The sequence below is a fragment of the Lontra canadensis genome, unplaced genomic scaffold (genome assembly GCF_010015895.1).
Source record: "Lontra canadensis isolate GAN:19392208 unplaced genomic scaffold, GSC_riverotter_1.0 scaffold91, whole genome shotgun sequence".
NCBI classification, from domain to species: Eukaryota; Metazoa; Chordata; class Mammalia; order Carnivora; family Mustelidae; genus Lontra; species Lontra canadensis.
Genome location: NW_022631085.1, coordinates 1,089,578 through 1,109,508, shown reverse-complemented (window position 1 = coordinate 1,109,508; position 19,931 = coordinate 1,089,578). Strand labels below are relative to the sequence as shown.

At 43.7% G+C, this 19,931-nt stretch overlaps 1 protein-coding gene across 4 annotated transcripts in view; it reads left to right on the top strand.

The window, feature by feature from the left end:
• TMC5 (transmembrane channel like 5) overlaps window positions 1–19,931 on the top strand; it is a 73,515-nt gene that overhangs the window by 31,381 nt on the left and 22,203 nt on the right. For 2 of the 4 annotated variants that reach the window (XM_032836191.1, XM_032836192.1), the window contains exons 4-10: window positions 1,072–1,161; window positions 6,888–6,987; window positions 9,406–9,493; window positions 9,928–10,176; window positions 14,818–14,969; window positions 17,056–17,200; window positions 18,703–18,858. In XM_032836191.1, the coding sequence (XP_032692082.1) occupies window positions 1,072–1,161; window positions 6,888–6,987; window positions 9,406–9,493; window positions 9,928–10,176; window positions 14,818–14,969; window positions 17,056–17,200; window positions 18,703–18,858 (980 nt within the window). Of the gene's footprint in view, window positions 1–1,071; window positions 1,162–3,903; window positions 4,419–6,887; window positions 6,988–9,405; window positions 9,494–9,927; window positions 10,177–14,817; window positions 14,970–17,055; window positions 17,201–18,702; window positions 18,859–19,931 lie in introns of those variants that run through there. The other 2 variants (XM_032836194.1, XM_032836193.1) reach the window with 2 other exon arrangements.

Below are 19,931 nucleotides of genomic sequence, written 5' to 3'. Positions count from 1 at the left end.
AAATGTGTAATAATATGTATCACCCTTATGCTATCATACAGAATAGTTTCAGTGCCCTAAATGTTCTCTGCTCAACCCCCTAGATAAGTATTTTCCAAATTTGAGCTGTAGCTTGTTAACAAGTTGTGAAATTAATTCTGAAAAATGAGATCGAAAAGAATGGAATGGGGGCGCCTGGGTGGTTCAGTCGGTTAAGCGACCGATTCTTGATTTTAGCTCAGATCTTGGTCTCAGGGTTTTGAGTTCAAGTCCTGCATTGTGCTGCTGGGCATGGAGTGTACTTAAAAAAAAAAGGAATGGAATAGAATAAGAATATATCAGAGATCCTTTTATGTAGTCAAGCAAAGTATTGTTAGTGAAACTTGTTTTTCAGTTATATATGTGTAGGTATATTCTGGATCTTAGTGTAATAATTTTTAAATTTTTATCAAGTTTTAAATATTAATTCCAGTATAGTTAATACTCTGGAATTATAGTGTTATATTAGTTTCAGGGTTACCATACAGTGATTCAGCAATTCCATACATTACTCAGTGCTCATTGTGATAAATACACTCTTAATTCCCATCACCTGTTTCACCCATTCCCCCATCCATCTCCCCTCTGGTAACCATCAGTGTGTTCTCTATTGTTAAGGGTCTGTTTCTTAGTTTGTCTCTCTCTCTCTTATTTTCCTTTGCTCATTTATTTTGTTTCTTAAATTCCATATATGAGTGAGATCACATGGTATTTATCTTTCTCTAACTGACTTATTTCACTTAGCTTTATATCCTCTAGCTCCATCCATGTCATTGCAAATGGCAAGATTTCATTCTTTTTAAGGCTGAGTAGTATTCCCTTGTAACAATTATTTTTAACCATGGCTTATACTAAAATGAAAACCATTGATTGAAGCTATTTGTACTTAATTGCATTGTTTCCATATTTATGTCCTGTTTTCCACCCAGGCACCCAGTCATCAGTCTCTTAGGACCTTGAGGTCAAGGGTGAGGTCTTACTGACCATTATGTGTGCAGTAATGTCTAGTACGGTGGGATTAATTGGTGATGTCTCCTGCCTCTTCGTTTCCAGTGAACCCTGCTTATGTGAGTGAAAGTAGCCCCCACCCAGTTTATGGAAACCCACCATTGTTTGGAAGCGACTGGCACAAGTCACCTCAAGGTAAGGCTTAAATAGATGGTATTTTTAAAAAAAAATCAGCTCTAGAGAGGAATGTGTTCAAGACAATACAGACATCACTATTTCCTTTTGACCTCCAGTGTGGTAACTGAAGCAGTACTTGCTTAATTTACCATACCAGGGGTGTCTTTTAGATATGCAGAGTTTTTTCTCTCCTGGATATCAAGGTGTCTTCATCAGACTCTTCTGGTTTCATGTGACAGAAACCCAGCTCACGTGGGCCCAAGGTGAAATGTACTGGCTTGTGTGGTGGGAAGGACAGGGGGAAGCAAAGAGTTGAAGATAGAGTTACTTGCAGGACCTCGTACAGAGCTTGGGACATAGTAGGTGTTCAGAGATATTTGTTGAATTAATTTGTGAAAGAGTTACAGGAACAAAGGCCTCTGAGTCTGCATTAATCAGAATTTTTCTGAATAATCATAGAATTATTATGATGCTGGGATCTAGGAACGGTAGGACCAGAGAAAGAATGCTGTGAAATCAGTTAGGAGGCTCTGTAAGGATCACTGTGTGTGGTGATGAAGGTCTGATCAGAGGTAGAGACGGAGAGATAAAAAGGAAGCAAAAGAGGAGAGAGGCCAGGGAATGCTGAAACTTGGAGGCAAATCTATGAACAATAAGAACTAAACCAACTGATGGGATCCTCTATACAATAGTGCGAACGAGGGGCCTCATGACCTAAAACCATGTCTCACCTTCTGCAATTGTAGCCGATATGACAGCCTTTTGCCTCATTCTTTTTTTTTTTTAAGTTTTATTTATTTATTTGAGAGAGAGAGAGAAGAGGAGGAGGAGGAGGAGGGGCAGTGTGAGAGAGAGAGAATCTCAAGCAGACTCAGCAGTGAGCCCAGAGCCCGACACGGACCTTTATCCGCCGACCCTGAGATCATGAGCTGGGCTGAAATCAAGAGTTGGAGGCTTAACTGACTCAACCACCCAGGTGCCCCTAGCATCATTCTTTAAGAGCCTTCTCAAGGAGAGATGTATCTTCTACAAGGGTTGGGTATTCCTACGTGGGAGGGAAAACCAGGGAGGTATAAATGATCACATTCTCTCTTTGGTTCCCACTAGAGCCGAAAATGGTTTTAACTATTGAGGAAAGGAAATGGCTTTTTACTTCATCGGACTGCTCTATCTAGACAGTCTGAGGTTGGTAAAAGGAGAGCCCCAGAAGGCAGAGAAGATTAAAGAAATATAGGAGCCAGAGATGAATCTGGTTTTCTTCACCATTTTGCTTTGCTTTGGTTTGGATTCTCAAACCACATACAATTAGCTGGTGGACAGCCTCCTGATAAAATGGATGAATTTGCATGGATTATGCTATATACCTATGAAGCACCTGGCACATGGCAGGTATTCATAAATATTCACTTATTTATGAATGAATAAATGATACATCAACATCTTGTTACAGGAAGGGGCCGGGGTGAAGGGATTAAGAGACCTTGCTTTGGGTCCAGACAGACCTGGGTTTGACTCTCAGCTCTGCTACTTGCTACTTGGTTTTATGACTTTAGGCAAATAACCTTTTTGGGCCTCAGTTTTCTTCGCTGCAAAATGGGGTTTATTGTTGTACATACTGCATAGGGTGATTATGAAAATTAAGTTATATACTCTAAAATACTTGACCTGTAGTAATGGCAGATATTGTTACTGTTAATTATCACTGGTGGGGAGGAGGAGTGCCCTCATCCAATCCTGCCATTTAGTGAGAGTGTGATGAGAATCGAGGTCAGATAATTTTTGTGTACCTCAGTTTACCCAACTATTAAATAAATGACATGGCTGAGGTGATTTCTAAATCAGGTCTGTTGGGGTGGAATTGTGTTCAGGTGCCTGGCACTGAAATAGGATGGCTTTGCAATAAAGGGATTTATTTGTCTCATGTAACAAGGAGTGTGATGGTGTTTGTATGGCAGCTCTGCCCAAGATGCTATCAGGACTGAGCTCCTTCTTAGCTTCTTTCTCCACCATCCTTTGCAGCTGAACGTGTGTCCTCTTGTTTTCAAAATGGCAGCCTCTGGTGAGGAAGAAGGAGAAATGGTGAACAGCAAAAAGGGGAACCAGGGGGCGCCTGGGTGGCTCAGTGGGTTAAGCCGCTGCCTTCGGCTCAGGTCATGATCTCAGGGTCCTGGGATCGAGTCCCGCATCGGGCTCTCTGCTCAGCGGGGAGCCTGCTTCTCTCTCTCTCTCTCTCTCTGCCTGCCTCTCTGTCTACTTGTGATCTCTCTGTCAGATAAATAAATAAAATCTTTAAAAAAAAAAAAAAGGGGAACCAAGCAGACTGTCATTCTGGAAGCATTCCTGGAAGCTCTGTGTCTCATTGACCAGAAGAGTGGGGTTACAGGTCCTTCTTTAGCCACAAAGGAAGCTAGGAGAATTTTAGCTGAGGCCAGTGCCTACACAGGAAAGGAATCTTCTGGGGGTATAAGAAAAATGAAGAGTGGATAAGAGGGTAGAGACAAGTGGCAGGGTAGGCTACCCAAGGCAGTCAGGAGATAATAATTATATTACTATAAACCTATCTGGGTTTATATACGTATGTAAAATTATAAATATAAGTTTTAGGCCAGAGGCACCAAATTAAAAGGAAAATCTTGCCCTTTGATTATGAGTCATTTAGAAGAATCTCTGCCTTCTGTTTCTAGAACCCTATTGTCTTTAATGAAGGATTCTGTTTCCAGTTTCTTACCTAGCTACCAAGACAGAGGTCCCCGCAGAAAAACACTTCTCTTCATGAGGAGACTCCTCTGGTGTCTGATGTGGGGAATTCTGTTGTGATTTGTATAGGGCTGGTTTTGGCAATCTCATCCTGGTCTTTTAAAAATGTGAACGGGGCCTCCCTCTGTGATTGTCATCAGTTTTCCCGGTGGCTCCCAACAATGCCAGTGTGACTGCTCTATGAGGTCTTTGGAAGGGTACTCCGGTGGAGAACAAGGCTGGGAGGAGACAAGAGATGCTGTCTGATGACCAAGTGGACGAAATCATCGTCGAGGTTGAGAATGTTCCATCTGGGGTTGTTCCAGAAAAGACGCTGGTGAACTCAAGCTTCGGCATGGTCTCATCCATTTCTGACACTGATGTGACAGACTCTCAGAGTTTCAGCAGCCCACATGACAAAAAGAGCAAGCAGTTGTTGCGGGTTTCAACATCTTTGAATGAGTCATTTTCTCAGACACTTCATAGCCCAGGAAGTGTGGGCATAGACATGCCTTGTACTTCACATGAAAACATCCAAGGTAGCGAGACCCTGGGAGAAAGGAGTTAGGAAGAGTACAAGGAAGGCTTCCAAATTGTCTACAGGATTATTTAGTTTTAAGACATCAAGTAGGTTGAAGTTGGTAGATGATCTAAGGATGCGACAGACTCAGGAAGGGGTCACTTTGGGAGCATCTAACTCCTAGAAAGGAATTTACCTGGATCAAGTTTACTCTCTGTGCCCAGGACTCAGGCAAACACGTCCTCTTTGTTATCCTTTGAATTCAGTTTGACTTATTCCCCACACTTTGAGAGGTAGGCACATTTGTGACTTCCCTTTGCTTGATGAGTAAGTTAAATGACCTGGCAGAACCAGGGCTCAAATGCAGGTCTGCCTGGTTCCCAAGCCTGACATTTCAACCACTGTCTTGCTTTGGTCTAGTTCCAACCCTCACTCTGGATGGCAACATAGTATGGCCTCTATTGCCAAGTCTGCCATGAAACCAGGTCTTAACTGAAACTACCTCCCTGCCTTCCTGTTCCTGGGGCCAAACACTGGTTTCTTGGCTGCTGTTTCTGTTCTAGCCCATCATACTCCAGACATAAAGTCCAGCCTCTCTCAGTGATTTCTAGGAAGGAAAAAAAAAATCCATTCACACTAAAGCATTTTGTGGGGTTAGGCCATTTATTGAAAATTGGGGGGGGGGCGCCTGGGTGGCTCAGTGGGTTAAAGCCTCTGCCTTCGGCTCGGGTAATGGTCCCAGGGTCCTGGGATCGAGCCTCCCATCGGGCTCTCTGCTCAGTGGGGAGCCTGCTTCCTCCTCTCTCTCTGCCTGCCTCTCTGCCTGCTTGTGATCTCTGTCTGTCAAATAAATAAATAAAATCTTAAAAAAAAAAGAAAATTGGGGTGTCTCCTCTCATGCTACTGACTCCCCACATCTCCCTGTTTTTCCTCCTCCTCCTTGTCCTTTCTTCCTCTCTGTTTAGCTGCCCTTCCCTCTCAGGAGAGACACAGATTTCTTGTCTTCAGCAGAGTGAGTTGGTGGTCCTCTTTTGGGGATTTCCTTTTCACCTCAACTAGGTAAAATGGAGAGGTCAGCTCAATAACTCAACCAGGGAGCCACCCTTATCCCTCTGTTGTTGCCCCGTCAGCCCTCCAACTAGCTTCCTCATCATTACAAGATGGTGGCTGCCATTCCAGGCTTCACATGTGGCCACAACAACATCCAGAGCAAGAAGGATCTGTCTTTTTCTTGGAGTTTTTGTGTGGCCTTTTCAGTTTTTCATTTTTGAGAAAGAAGAAACCTTTTCCAAGAAACTCCTCAGCAGATCACCCATCACAGAACATTGGCCGATATCTTGTCACCTGCTCATGCTTAAATCAGTCACCTGCAAGGTTCAGCTTGGACTCATGGGGCTCACCCCCTGCAGAAGCTCAGGGCCTTGAGAAGGAGGGGGTAGATTCCTAAACAAAATCAGGATTCTATTAAAAAGGAGAAGTTACTGGGGTAGGTGACCCACAGTATCTGCCATGCTGAGTGAAGATGTGTAGATGAGTTATTGGGAGAAGATGGGGAAGTCATTCCTGGGGTTGGAAGAGCATATGACAACAGTCAAGAAATATAAAGAAGGTGCCTGGGCCTGGAGTGTGGGGGTCAAGAGAAAGTGGTTTAGACATTCAATTAGGGGAGGAGAGTGAGCTTGACCAGACAGGCAGGGGCTTGTGCCTTCGCTGAATGCTTCTTGTCAGAAAAAAGAAAACGTATCGAGTTGGAATTGGGTACAAACATTATCATTTGCTTTGGCTTTGAGGTTAAAAATTCACTACCTTGGGGTGCCTGAGTGGCTTAGTCGGTTAAGCATCCGACTCTTGATCTCAGCTCAGGTCTTGATCTTGGGGTTGTGAGTTGAAACCCTGCATTGGGCTCCATGCCCAGCTTAAAAAAAAGCCAAGCAAACCACGTTGTCTTGTTTTCACTTGTGGCTTGGGGATCACTGAGTCCATATAATTATTCTCTCCTGTGCTCTTATAAAAACATGCTCAGGGGTACTTGGCTGGCTCATTTAGTTAAGCATCTGCCTTCAGCCCGGTCATGATCACGGAGTCCCCTGATCAAGCCCCATGTCCTGCTCCTGGCTCAGTGGGGAGTCTGCTTCTTTCTCTGCCTTCCCCTAACTTGTGTGCTTGGTCTCTTTCTTTCACATAAATAAAATCTATTTTTAAAAAAGCTTGAAGGTCAGTGCCATTTTTTTAAAAAGATTTTATTTATTTATTTATTTGACAGAGAGACACAGTGAGAAAGGAAACACAGCAGGGGAGCAGCAGAGGGAGAAGGAGAAGCAGGCTTCCCACCAAGCAGGGAGTCCAGTGTTGGGCTCGATTTCAGGACCCTGGGGTCATGACCTGAGCCCAAGGCAGACGCTTAATGACAGCCACCCAGGTGCCCCAGAGCCATGTTGATATTCTGTGAAAGGAAACAAAATTAAATTCCATTTATTTTCCTCCACAGGACAAAAGTTAATTGCATCTCTGATACCAATGACATCTAGAGACAGAATTAAAGCCATCAGGAATCAGCCGAGAACCATGGAAGAGAAAAGGAACCTTAAGTATGGATCCAAAGCTTTTCTTCTTTCCCAGATTTCAAATGAATTTTAGTCTTCTACTTTTGTCCCATCTCAGAAAGATAAAAAACAAGGGCTTATGGGTAATGCATTCAGTTGGGTGTCCAGCTCCTGGTTTTGGCCCAGGTTGTGATCTCGGCATTGTGAGATTGAGCATCAGGCATCAGCTAGGAGTCTGCTTGAGATTTTCTCCCTCTCCCTCTGCTCTTCCCACTTGGGCTCTCTCTTTCTCTTTCGAATAAATAAATAAATCTTAAAGAAAAAGAAAATAAGAAATATATGAATGCAAAAGAAGATACAATCTTCCTTCAGAAGAATTCCAAATTATATAGACGTTCCTCTTTCCTCTCACCTGGACCGTGGGCTGTGCTTAATGATGTGCTGTCAAAGGTGGGGCATGAGAAGTGAGGGAGAGTAACTTTCTAAGGATGTGGTCTGGCCAACACTCCCCTGACCAGGTGATCAGGTTAGCATCCCCAGAGATCCGTGGTTAGAAGAGCACATCCCCTCTGTGGTACTCCTGAAGACCAAAACCACAGTATCACCAGAGAAAAAGATCAGGTAAACCCCAGTGGAGGGACATTCTACAAAATACCTGACCAGCACTCCTCAAAATTGTCAAGGCCATCAAAAATAAGGGAAGTCAGAAAAATTGTCAGAGACTAGAGGATTCTAAAGAGACATAATAACTAAATGGAATGTGGGATGAGATCCTGGAATAGAACATGGCATTGGTGGAAGAACGAGTGAAATCAGAATAGTACAGAGTTTATGTACTTGTATATGTGCTAATGTTGGCTTTTTAGTTTCGACAACTACCATGGAAATGTCCGATGTTGGGGTGCCTGGGTGGCTCAGTGGCCTGGGCATCCAACTCTTGATTTCAGCTCAGGTCGTGGTCTCAGGGTTGTGAGATTGAGCCCCACATTGGGCTCTGCACTGAGCATGGAGCCTGCTTAAGGTTCTCTCTCCCTCTTCCTCTGCTACTCCTCCTCCCTCTCTTAAAAAAAAAAAAAGAAATGTAAGATGTTAATAGGAGAAAATGGTGAATAGTGTATAGGAATTTTCTATACCTTTTTTGCAACATTTTTGTAAATTTCAAATACTCTAAAATTAGAAGTTTACTGGAAAGAACAAAAGGAAAAAACAAAGTCCAGAGAGGCTTTCTAAGGGCAGGAATTTAAAAAAAAAAAAAAAGGGAAAGAATGAGGGCTGTTTTAGCCATCAGACTTCACATTTACTCTTCCTCATCCTTTTTCTTTTGCAATTTGTACTCTTGGCAATAACTAATGGAGTGGATGCAACAATTGCTAATAAATAATTCAATGATGCAATTGTTCTGGGGCTGCTAAGATAACTTACAAAGTCTGACAGGGGAGATGGATTTGTCAACAAGTAACTTACACATGAGAAAAAGGAAGTCAGGCCAAATCAAGGTAGAGGAGACTGCGGTGACAGGACTAGCTAGAGTAATGCAGGCTGCTTGGGTGAAGCGGGAGGGCATGTGAGCCGAGCCTTGGAAGACAGTGATGTGGGGGTGGGCGTTTGGGTGGACAAAGAAAACCAGAAAAGCACCAGAGCAAAGTACATGCAATGGATTCATGGAAGGGTAAAGAAGTCAACTGTGGCTGATCTTTCTGAAAACACTCTTCCATTTCAAACTCTGTGTGGCTGCCTCTGTCAGAGGGTAAGGGCCTTATGAGGGGCCCAGAGACTTTACAGCAGGATTTTTCAACCCCAGTATGACCAGCATTGGGGACTGGATCATTCTCTGTTGTGGGGTTCTGTCCAGCTCATTGTAGGGGGTTGAACATATCCCTGGCTTCTACCCACCAGGTGTTGGTAGCAAACGTCTCTCCCCCAGAGTTTGACAGCCATAAATGTCTCCAGACTTTGCCAAATGTCCAGTGGGGGTCAAAATCTCCCCAGGCTGAGGACCACTGATTCATCAGGCCCCTCCCCCTGCAGTGGTTATCACTCAAACCCTTCTTTCTTCCCCATGCTCATTCCATTCTAGCCATCTCAGCCTCCTTGGGGTGCCAGGTTGGCTGTTCCCTATGCACACAGCAATTCCTTATCCATGCCATTATCCCTGCCCCGCCTAAAAGACTTTGCTTGAATATTGTGCTATTTCAAATTATAGCACAGTCCATATTCCAGGATTTCCAATTTCCTTACCTGCTCTATTTTCTTTTTTCTTTTCCATAGTACACCTTTTATTTATTGTTTATTGTCTTTCTCTTCCAACTAGAAGAGATGTTTGTTCCATGAGCCAGGGAAATCATTCTCTTTTGTCTCACTACCTGGGTTGTGCCTACCACATCATAGGCACTCAGTAAATATTTTGGAAACAAAATCATCATAGCAAGGGTGTCTCTCCCTTTCTTCTGCTGCTCCCCACAGGAAAATCGTTGATAAGGAGAAAAGTAAGCAGTCCCGTCGTATGCTTGAGATCAATTGCTGTGCCCAGTGTCTAAACTCCATTTCACGGGTAAGAAGCCTCTATTACAGTCAATAAAATGGGCATCACAAGAGGTTAAAAACAGGGAAGTGGCAGAGTGGGGATGGAAAGGATCCAAGGGGAAGAGAAACCAAAATTCAGGGCTCTTTCATTGAAAGCCATAGAAATTGGGTTGGTCTAGGTACAGAGAAACCAGGTGGGGATGCAGAGGTCTAAGAGGTTGCTGAGTTATTTGGACAGCTGAGCTACTGTGTCACCTTCGACAGCAAACCTGGGAGGTAATAATAGCACTCACCTTGAAGAGTGGTCCCGCAGATTCAATGAGATCATTTTTGTAAGCATGCGTAGTGCATGCCTGGCTTGTTATAATTCTCTAGACACAGTGGCCATCTTTGCTCTTGTGGGACCTACTCAGGTGTTTGTTGAGGGAATGTCAAGCCTCCTGCTTGGTGTCCCTACCCCAGGCTTACCGGAGATCTAAGAACAGCCTGTCAGAGCTGCTCAATTCCATCAGCCTATGGCAGAAGACGCTCAAGGTCATCGGAGGCAAGTTTGGAACCAGCGTCCTTTCCTATTTTAACTTTCTGAGGTGGCTTTTGAAGTTCAACATTTTCTCGTTCATTGTGACCTTCAGCTTTATCATAATACCTCAGTTTACCATGGCCGAGAAGAACACCCTCCAGTTCACTGGACTGGAGTTTTTCACAGGGGCGGTAAGTCCTTCATTTTGCCCACCTGGGGTTCACCCACTGGGAGTCCGCTGGGCATATCTTGCTGGTCCCCCTTCCAGACCTCTCACTTTTCCTGGGAGTCAAATGATAGGGAAAGTGGGGGTTTAGTTATTTATTTGTTTGTTTGTTTTATTTTTTTTAAGATTTTATTTATTTATTTGACAGAGATCACATGTAGGCAGAGAGGCAGAGAGAGGGGGAAGCAGGCTCCCCACTGAGCAGAGAGCCCGATGTAGGGCTCGATCCCAGGACCCTGGGATCATGACCTGACCCACAGGCAGAGGCTTTAACCCACTGAGCCACCCAGGCATCCCTGTTTGTTTGTTTTATTTTTTTTTTATTTATTTTTTTAAGATTTTATTTATTTATTTGTCAGAAAGAGAGCGAGAGAAAGCAACACAAGTAGGCAGAGAGGCAGGCAGAGGCAGAGAGAGAGGCAGGCTTCCCACTGAGCAAGGAGCCCGATGCGGGACTCGATCCCAGGAATCTGGGATCATGACCTGAGCCGAAGGCAGCGGCTTAACCCACTGAGCCACCCAGGCGTCCCTGTTTGTTTGTTTTAAAGATTTATTTATTTGAGAGAGAGAAGTGGGGGGAGGAGCAGAGGGAGAAGGAGCAAGAGAATCTCAAACAGACTCCCTGCTGAGCTCGAAACCCAACACGGAGCTCAAACCCAGGACCCCCAGATCATGACCTGAGCTGAAATCAGGAACAAGACACTTATCCAACAGAGCTACCCAGGTACCCTGAAAGTGAGGCTTTAAGATCTTTTTTTCCCTAAAGTAACATATACACAACACAATAGACTTTGTCTTTTTTTTTTTTTTTTAAGATTTTATTTATTTTTTGACAGAGAGAGAGAGACAGGGAGAGAGGGAACACAAGCAGGGGGCGTGGGAGAGGGAGAAGCAGGCTGCCTGCTGAGAAGGGAATCTAATGCAGGGCTTGATCCTAGGACCCAAGGATCATGACCTGAGCCAAAGGCAGACGCTTTTTTTTTTTTTTTTAAACTTTAAACAAATTTTTATTACACAAAAGTTGTCACATAATTGGATATTTCTCTACTTTGTACACAACTATTCTTACTCTCCACAGAAAGGATGCTTCTTAACTTTTCATCTGGTGATGGCAAACACAAAATCCTGATTTTAACAGAATAGTAGTAAAAATGCCTCAGTGATTTAAGTTGAAAGCAGTACGTTGGTACATGGTTCTTGCACTCAGTTATCAGGAATGTACAAATGTCCTTTTTTTTAAATAAAGATTTTATTTATTTATTTGACAGGCAGATCACAAGTAGGCAGAGAGGCAGGCAGAGAGAGAGGAGGAAGCAGGCTCCCTGCCGAGCAGAAAGCCTGATGCGGGGCTCGATCCCAGGACCCTGGGACCATGACCTGAGCCGAAGGTAGAGGCTTAACCCACTGAGCCACCCAGGAGCCCTACAAATGTCTTTTTATTAAAAAATACAAAATAAATTATCTGTAGGCATGGACAATGACAACAGTAAACCATTATATGTTGTCAACTGAAACAAGTAACTGATGGTTATAGTGATTTTTTTTTCTTTTTTTTTATTTATTTATTTTTAAAAGATTTTATTTATTTGACAGAGAGAGATCACAAGTAGGCAGAGAGGCAGGCAGAGAGAGAGAGGGGAGGAAACAGGCTCCCTGCGGAGCAGAGAGCCCGATGTGGGGCTCGATCCCAGGACCCTGGGATCATGACCTGAACTGAAGGCAGAGGCTTTAACCCACTGAGCCACCCAGGTGCCCCTATAGTGATTTTCTTAAACATCGGCCAGCCTTTTCTTCAGTCCTTTCCTTCAACTGACTTCTCTGAAGTTATGGTTGAGGAGCACAGCCTTGAGCTTCCTCTCACAGTTCATTAATAATGCTAAAGCACTATTCTAGGAATCACAACATTGTCAATCAGACACTTAATGACTGAGCCACCCAGGCATCCCAACTTTCTGTCTTTAAAGGTAACCATATAATAGTTTGTGTTGTTCATGATTTCCTTTCTGTGCACATATGGACATCCACATACAGACACACACATACACACATCTGCATCCCTTTGTTTTTTAACAAAAGGTGAATTATTCATATATACCACCTATGACTTGCTTTCTTTCACCCACTCTATGGTGGACATCTCTTATTGGTGTTCATAGAGTTACCTTTTCTTTCTTATTTTTCTTTCTACAAAATACTGTGCTCCTTTTGAAAGATACCTACTGTAGAAGGGAGCAAACTAAGTGAAAGTCCATGTTAGCCTTTTTCCCTTGTTTAATGCCTCAGCTCAGAGCATATCTTTGTCCACCATTTTCTTTCTATACAGACATAGATATGTACATACAAACATATGCAGTTAGATACTTAGGTCAATATGTAGGTAGATAGGTAAACATTTAAAAAAAAATGGGGCGCCTGGGTGGCTCAGTTGGTTAAGCAGCTGCCTTTGGCTCAGGTCACGATCTTAGGGTCCTGGGATAGAGACCCGCGTCGGGCTCCCTGCTCAGCAGGGAGTTTGCTTCTCCCTCTGTCCCATCCCCTGTTTGTGCTCTCTCTCTCCCTCAAATAAATAAATTAAAACTTTTTTTTTTTAAAGATTTTATTTATTTATTTGAGAGGCAGAGATCACAAGTAGGCAGAGAGGCAGGCAGAGAGAGAGTGGCGGGGAAGCAGGCTCCCTGCTGAACAGAGAGCCCGACGCGGGGCTCAATCCCAGGACCCCGAGGCCACGACCCTTAGCCGAAGGCAGAGGCTCCAACCCACTGAGCCACCCAGGTGCCCCAAAATCTTTAAAAATTTTTTTAAAAAACAGGATACTAAGATCTTACTTTGCAACATTTTTTGCTTCACTGTGTATCTTGAGCATTGATATAGGTCAATGGTATCGTTTTCAACAGCAGCCATGATTTATTTACCCAGCTCTCTACTGAGAGATGTGTGGCCCCTGCCTTGTGAGTCTACCTTCTTCTAGAAGACATTTCTCCCATTGGTTCTGTAGACCAGGGATCAACAAATTGTAGCTGGGGGCCAATCTGGCCTGCCACCTGTTTCTACATTTTTAAATGGTTGAAAAAAATCAAAACAAGGATAACACTTTGTGAAACATGAAAATTATACGTGAAATTCAAATTTGTGCCCCTACTCTCTAGCTCTTTACAGAAAAAATTTTCTGACTCTTGAAGTAGGTTGTTGTAAGTTTACTTTTAAAATTTCTTCCATTTATCTTTTAAATTTCTTTTTCTGTTAAAAATTTTTCCTTGCGGGGCGCCTGGGTGGCTCAGTGGGTTAAAGCCTCTGCCTTTGGCTCAGGTCATGATCTCAGAGTCCTGGGATCGAGCCCCACATCGGGCTCTCTGCTCAGCAGGGAGCCTGCTCCCTCCTCTCTCTCTGCCTGCTTGTGATCTCTGTCTGTCAAATAAATAAATAAAATCTTAAAAAAAAATTTTTTTTTCCTTGGAATAAATTCATTAAAGTGGAATTATTGTATACATTTCATTTTCATTTTCCTCCTCATTATGATGTGCACATGTATATATATGGACATGGAGTCCAACACAGGGGGCAAATTCACAACCCTGAGACTCAAGACCTCTGCTGAGCTCAGAGTCAGACACTTAACCGACTGAGTCACCCAGATGCCCCTAATGTATATTTTTTACATTTGTATGTATGAAACATTTTATTATGAAAAATTTCAAACCTAAAGGAAAATAAAGAGTAGTAAGTAAACATTCATGTACTCACTACCTAGGTTTTAAAATTGTTAATATTTTTTCATATTGTTTTATCTTACTAGGTTTTAGAAGTATTTTACAGTAAATTATAGACATCAAGACATTTTACTTCAATTTTCTTCAACATGCATCTCTGAAAAATAAAGATACTTTCTGCAGTCCTTACCCCTAGCAAAATTAAAAATTGTTATCTAAAATCCAAACTATATTCAGATTTTTCCCAGCTGTGTCCAAAACATCTTTGAGACCAGGATCTAGTTAAGGTCTATACTTTGCGTTCACTTGCCATTTTCTCTGAATTCTCAATTAATCTAGAATGATCTCTCCAGACACAGCTCCCTTTTTTCTTGAGAGAGAGAGAAGTGGGGGTAGGAGCAGAGGGAGAGGGAACAAGTTTAAATGGACTTGGTTACATTGACTTGTTGCAGAAACCGGGCCAGTTGTCATGCAGACTTGTTTCCTATGGACTCCCTGCTTTGTTCTTCTGGTCCCTTATTTCCTGTAAATTGAAATTTAGACCTAATGGCTTGATTCCTTTCCTATTGAATATATTTGACCATAATACTTAACAGATGACAGAGGCCACTAATGGCTGGCTTTCCTGGTTTTCGTCATGCTTTGCTTGATCACTGTTTCAAGTGGTGACAGCTGGGTCCCTCCATTGTAAGGAGGGTTTGACATTCCTTTCCAGCTCAAAGAGCCTTGTGATGAAATGTCTGCATTCTCAGAAGCCTTGGGTGCCCTTTCCCTACAAACAAAATATCTAAACTGACTGATGCAAGTTTCTTGCAGATGGGAGAGATGCACTGTGCTGACTGACCATAGTCATTGTTTTTTCGGTTGACCCACCTGACCTGGTTTATTGTCCCTTCCAGGGTTATTTTAGAAACACAGTGATGTACTATGGCTTTTACACCAATTCTACGATCCAGCACAGGAACGGTGGGGCATCCTACAACATGCAGCTGGCCTATCTCTTCACAATCGGAGCATGTTTGATCATCTGTTTTTTCAGTTTGCTATTCAGGTATAAGAGCATCTGCATTTCTTGATTCTAAGCTTGGTTTAGATTTAGGTAAAATTCAAGAGACTCAAAGGTTACCCAGGAAACAGTTTCTCTGCAATTTTGACTTCCTGTTGCTGTCTGATCATTCTTGTTTTATTTGCTTTAAAAGATTTTATTTATTTATTTGACCGAGAGAGCACAAGTAGGCAGAGAGGCAGGCAGAGAGAGAGGGGGAAGCAGGCTCCCTGCCAAGCAGAGAACCCGATGTAGGGCTTGATCCCAGGACCCTGAGATCATGACCTAAGCCAAAGGCAAAGGCTTAACTGACTGAGCCACCCAGGCACCCCTGATTGTTCCTGTTTTAAAACATAGACTATAAATTTAGGTAAAGGAGGGAGGTTTTTGTTTGCTTTCAAAGAAATTGTTCAGTCTGAAAATCAGGATGCAGTGACCCAACTAGTTATATGGCAAGAAGGGTATGGAGGGACAATTGTCCCTTTGACAGCTATTAGAGAGGAGGTACAGATGTTCAGCCTCTGTCTTCCATAAGCATCATGCATAGGCTGGGTGGCTTAAACACAGAAATGTGTTTCTCAAGGTCTGGAGGCTAGAAGTCTAAGGTCAAGGTGTTGGCGTGTTGGTTTCTTCTGAGGCCTCCGTCCTTGGCATATGGACAGCTGCCTTCTCACTGTGACTTCACACAGTCTTTCCTCAGTGAATGTCTAAGTCTTAATCTCCTCTTCCTGTAAGGACACCAATCATATTGGACGAGGGCCCACCGTGATGACCTCATTTTAATAAAATTTCCTCTGTAAAGACCTGATTTCCAAATACCGTTGTTACTGGGGGTTAGGACGTCAACATATGAACTTTAGGTTATACAGTTCAACCCATAACAACCTGACTGCCAGCACTCTAACTCAAAAAATGAGATTTCATTTTGTTCTATTTTATTCAAACTAGGAAATGTTTCTTAAGCTGCTAAGTCAGTGGCAAATTTTGGAGAGGCAGTGTCATTTTACTCAGCATTTTTTTTAAAATATTTTATTTATTTATTTGACAGACAGAGATCACAAGTAGACAGAGAGGCAGGCAGAGAGAGAGGAGGAGGAAGCAGGCTCCCCGCCGAGCAGAGAGCCTGATGCAGGGCTCGATCCCAGGACCCTGGAACCATGACCCGAGCCGAAGGCAGAGGCTTTAACCCACTGAGCCACCCAGGCACCCCTACTCAGCATTTTTTATGTGTCAGGCTCAGTACTAAGTGCTTCCTGGGCTGATGTCACTGAGTCCTGCTGTTGTCACTGTGATAATAGCATCTGCTTTTATAAAGAGCTCACTGTTCTAAACACTGCGTTGCCGCTCATGGTGGGCTGAACAGTGCCCTTCTGCCTCCCAAAGAGGTCAGGTCCTAATCCCCAGAAGCTGTGAATATGTTACCTTACCTGGCAGAGGGGTCTTTGCAGATGTGACTAAATTAAGGATGTTAAGATGGGCCACTTAATCATAAGGGTCTTATAAGTGGGAGGCAGGAGGGTCAAGGTCAGAGAGGATGAAAGATACTGCTCTCTTAGCTTTGAAGTTGAGAGGGACCATAAGCCAAGGAATGCAGGCAGCCTCTAGAAGCTGGAAAATCAGAGGAACAGATTTTCCCCCAAAGCATCCATAAGGAACACAGCTCTGCTGACACCTTGAGTCTAGAACCATCTTCTGACTTTTGATTTCTAATAAGAGAATACATGTGTGTTGTTTTAAGCCACTAAGTTTGGGGCACTTCGGTGCAGCTGCAAGCAGAAACTCATACAAAGCTCTGTGAATGGGTCCTATTATTATTCCCATTATATAGATGTGGAAACTGAGGCTCATAGCAGTTGAAAGAACAAAGATCCCCCAAGTTGCCATCCAGGATAGTCAGCCTGGCTGACTTGTCAGATCTTAAAGCCAGTGCTCTTAACCATTATGTCTGTGATCTTATTGTCCCAGTAGAACCTGCCGCTAGCTCTTCCATGTTGCCTTTTGCTGTTAATGATCAGACTTTCCTTTGTTTAATTCCTGCATCCCCAGTGTCTGCTTCAATAACTTTGAATATTTTTGTTTCTGCCTTCCCCAGCATGGCCAGGTCTTTCCGGAACAACTTCATCAACCCCCACATTTACTCCAGAGGGATTGCTAAACTGATTTTCTGCTGGGACTTCACCGTCACTCACGAAAGAGCTGTCAAGCTGAAACAGAAGAATCTTAGCACTGAAATCAGGGTAAGGCAAGCTTGCTTTACACAACACCTTCCCATGCCAACTTCCTTCAGTATGTCTGTAACTTTTCTTAAAGTAATAATGATTTTTTTTTTTTTTTGGTGGTCCCTGAGCGTGGCAAAAAAAGGAAAGAAAAGAAAAGAAAAAGAAACAGAACCAAAAACACCTAAAAATGTTCATAATGCTGGGGTGCCTCGGTGGTTCAGTGGTTGAGCATCTGTCTGCCTTCAGCTCAGGTCATGATCCCGGGGTCCTGGGGTTGAGCCTCGCATTGGGCTCCTTGCTCAGCGGGGAGCCTGCTTCTCACTCTCCCACTCTCCATGCTTGCATTCCCTCTCTTGCTTCTCTCTCTCTGTCAAATAAATAAATAAAATCTTTAAAAAAAATTCATAATGCCCAGTGCTGGTAATGGTTTAGGGAATGAACTTTTCACATGCTGTAGTAGCTCTGTAGTTGGTATGAGCTTCCTAGGGGGCAGCTGAGGGATTTATTCCAAAATGTTAAATGTAAATGCTTCTTGACCTCACAGTTCCAAGTTTAACATTTTTTTCCAGTGGTTTTCAACTCTGGACAGTTTTGCCCCTCAGGGAACATGTGACAATATCTGGAGACTTTTTTGATTGTCACAGTGAGGGGGAGGGTGCTACTGGTGTCTATGGGTGGAGGCCAGGATGTTGCTAAACATCCTGCAATATACAGGAGAGTTGTCACAACATAGAATAACAGCTGAGAATTTCACTGATGCTGAGGTTGAGAAATTCTGGTCTGTAGAAAAACATTTATTAAAAAGAAAGAGGGGGAGAAAACCCATAAACAAACAAAAAACCCAAACACAGACTTCTTTTTTTTTTTTTTTAAAGATTTATTTATTTATTTATTTGACAGAGATGGAGAGAGGAAACACAAGCAGGGGGGTGGGAGAGGGAGAAGCAGGCTCCCTGCTGAGCAGGGAGCCTGATGCAAGGCTCAATCCCAGGACCCTGGGATCATGACCTGAGCCGAAGGCAGACGCTTAATGACTGATCCACCCAGGTACCCCCCAAACCCAGACTCTTAAATACAGAGAACAAACTGGTGGTTGCCAGGGTGGGTGGGGGGCGGCTTGGCGGTGGAAATGGGTGAAATAGGAAAAAAAAAAGAGCAAGCAGAATTTATAAGCAAGGGCTTTGATAAGAGGTTTGAAAATGCTAACTTCCTTGGTATAAATACCCAGCCTTATTTTTCAAAAAGGAGTTTCATAACTTGAAAGAACTTTCCTCAAGAGCACGGTCCTAATCTGTTGGTCCCTTCTGTTCCTGAAAGGTGTTTGACACCCTGATGGGGATTCTTGGTCCTTTTGAGATTTTCCCATGGGTCTCTCATAATCCATGTCCAACATGAACTTTCCCCTTTCTTCTGTGGATCCGGGGTGGGTTTGTGTCTCAGAGTGCCAAAGACTGACGCGGAGAGTCTTTGCTAACAGTGGAGAGGGTCCGTGGGCCCGCTTGACTTCGTTGCGCTTGTAGGAAAACCTGTCAGAAATCCGTCAGGAGAATGTCAAGTTAACGCTCAATCAGCAGCTGATCCGCTTCTCGGCTCACCTGGCGGCCTGGCTTGTGTCTACTGGAGTTGCGGTTGCCTGCTGTGTCGCTGTTTACTACCTGGCTGAGAACAACTCAGAGGTAACCACAGGGGCAGAAGCCCCAAAGTCCAGCGCACAGAACCAGGTGAAGGGATGGGATGCTGGAGGGGAGAGCAGGAGAGAGCTGCTGCTCACACCAGACTCCGTGGCCAGCAGCATTGATGTCAGCTGGAAGCTTGTGAAAAATTGCAGAATCTTGGGTCCCTCCTTGGCCCGTAGACTCGGAACCCATATTTACCATGTCCCCAGGTGATATGTGTGCACACCTCAGAGCTAGAAGCTCTAGGCTAGTGGAGAGATAGGCACTTGGACCACAGACCTGGTATTTGGGGTTTCTTTCTTTCTTTTTTTTTTTTTTAAAGATTTTATTTATTTGCCAGAGAGAGAGTGCACACAAGGTGACAGAGAGGCAGGCAGAGGCAGCGAGAGAAGCAGGCTCCCTGCTGAGCAAGGAGCCCGATGCGGGACTCAATCCCAGGACCCTGGGATCATGGCCTGAGCCGAAGGCCGCGGCTTAACCAAGCCACCCAGGCGTCCCGTATTTGGGGTTTCTAATAAAAATAATGCCTCCCACTGCCCCTGGCACTGAGTAGATACTCAGGAAGTATTGTGATCTGATGGACTTTTGTGAATGAGTTAACCTTTCTGAGCCCTGTATTCCTCACTTGCAAAAACGGGAATGATGGTACATGGTTTTGTGGGTGTGTGGTCAGGACCAGAGAAGAGTTAGGTAAAGAGTCTACTTAGTGTCCAGTACTGTGGATGATGAAAGATGTTTGCTTTTTTCTTTATTTCCTAATGATATGAACTTCGAGACTAATTAGCTGGGAGATCTGGGCAAAGTACTGTTTTTCTGTAGGTTTTGACTTTCAGATCCCCTGGAAAAGGGGCTCATTGTAGCCAGTTTGCTGACTTTTAGAATTGTGGTACAGGTGGGTCTGATTATGTCACTTTCTTTAATGGCTTCCTGTTGTCCTCAATATAAAATCCATCCTCCATGGCACGATTGACAGATCTTATATGATCTGACCCTGCCCATAACTCCAGTCTCAACACCCCACAACTACCCATATCCTACACACCAGCACTCAGTGCTGAACTGAACACAGTTCC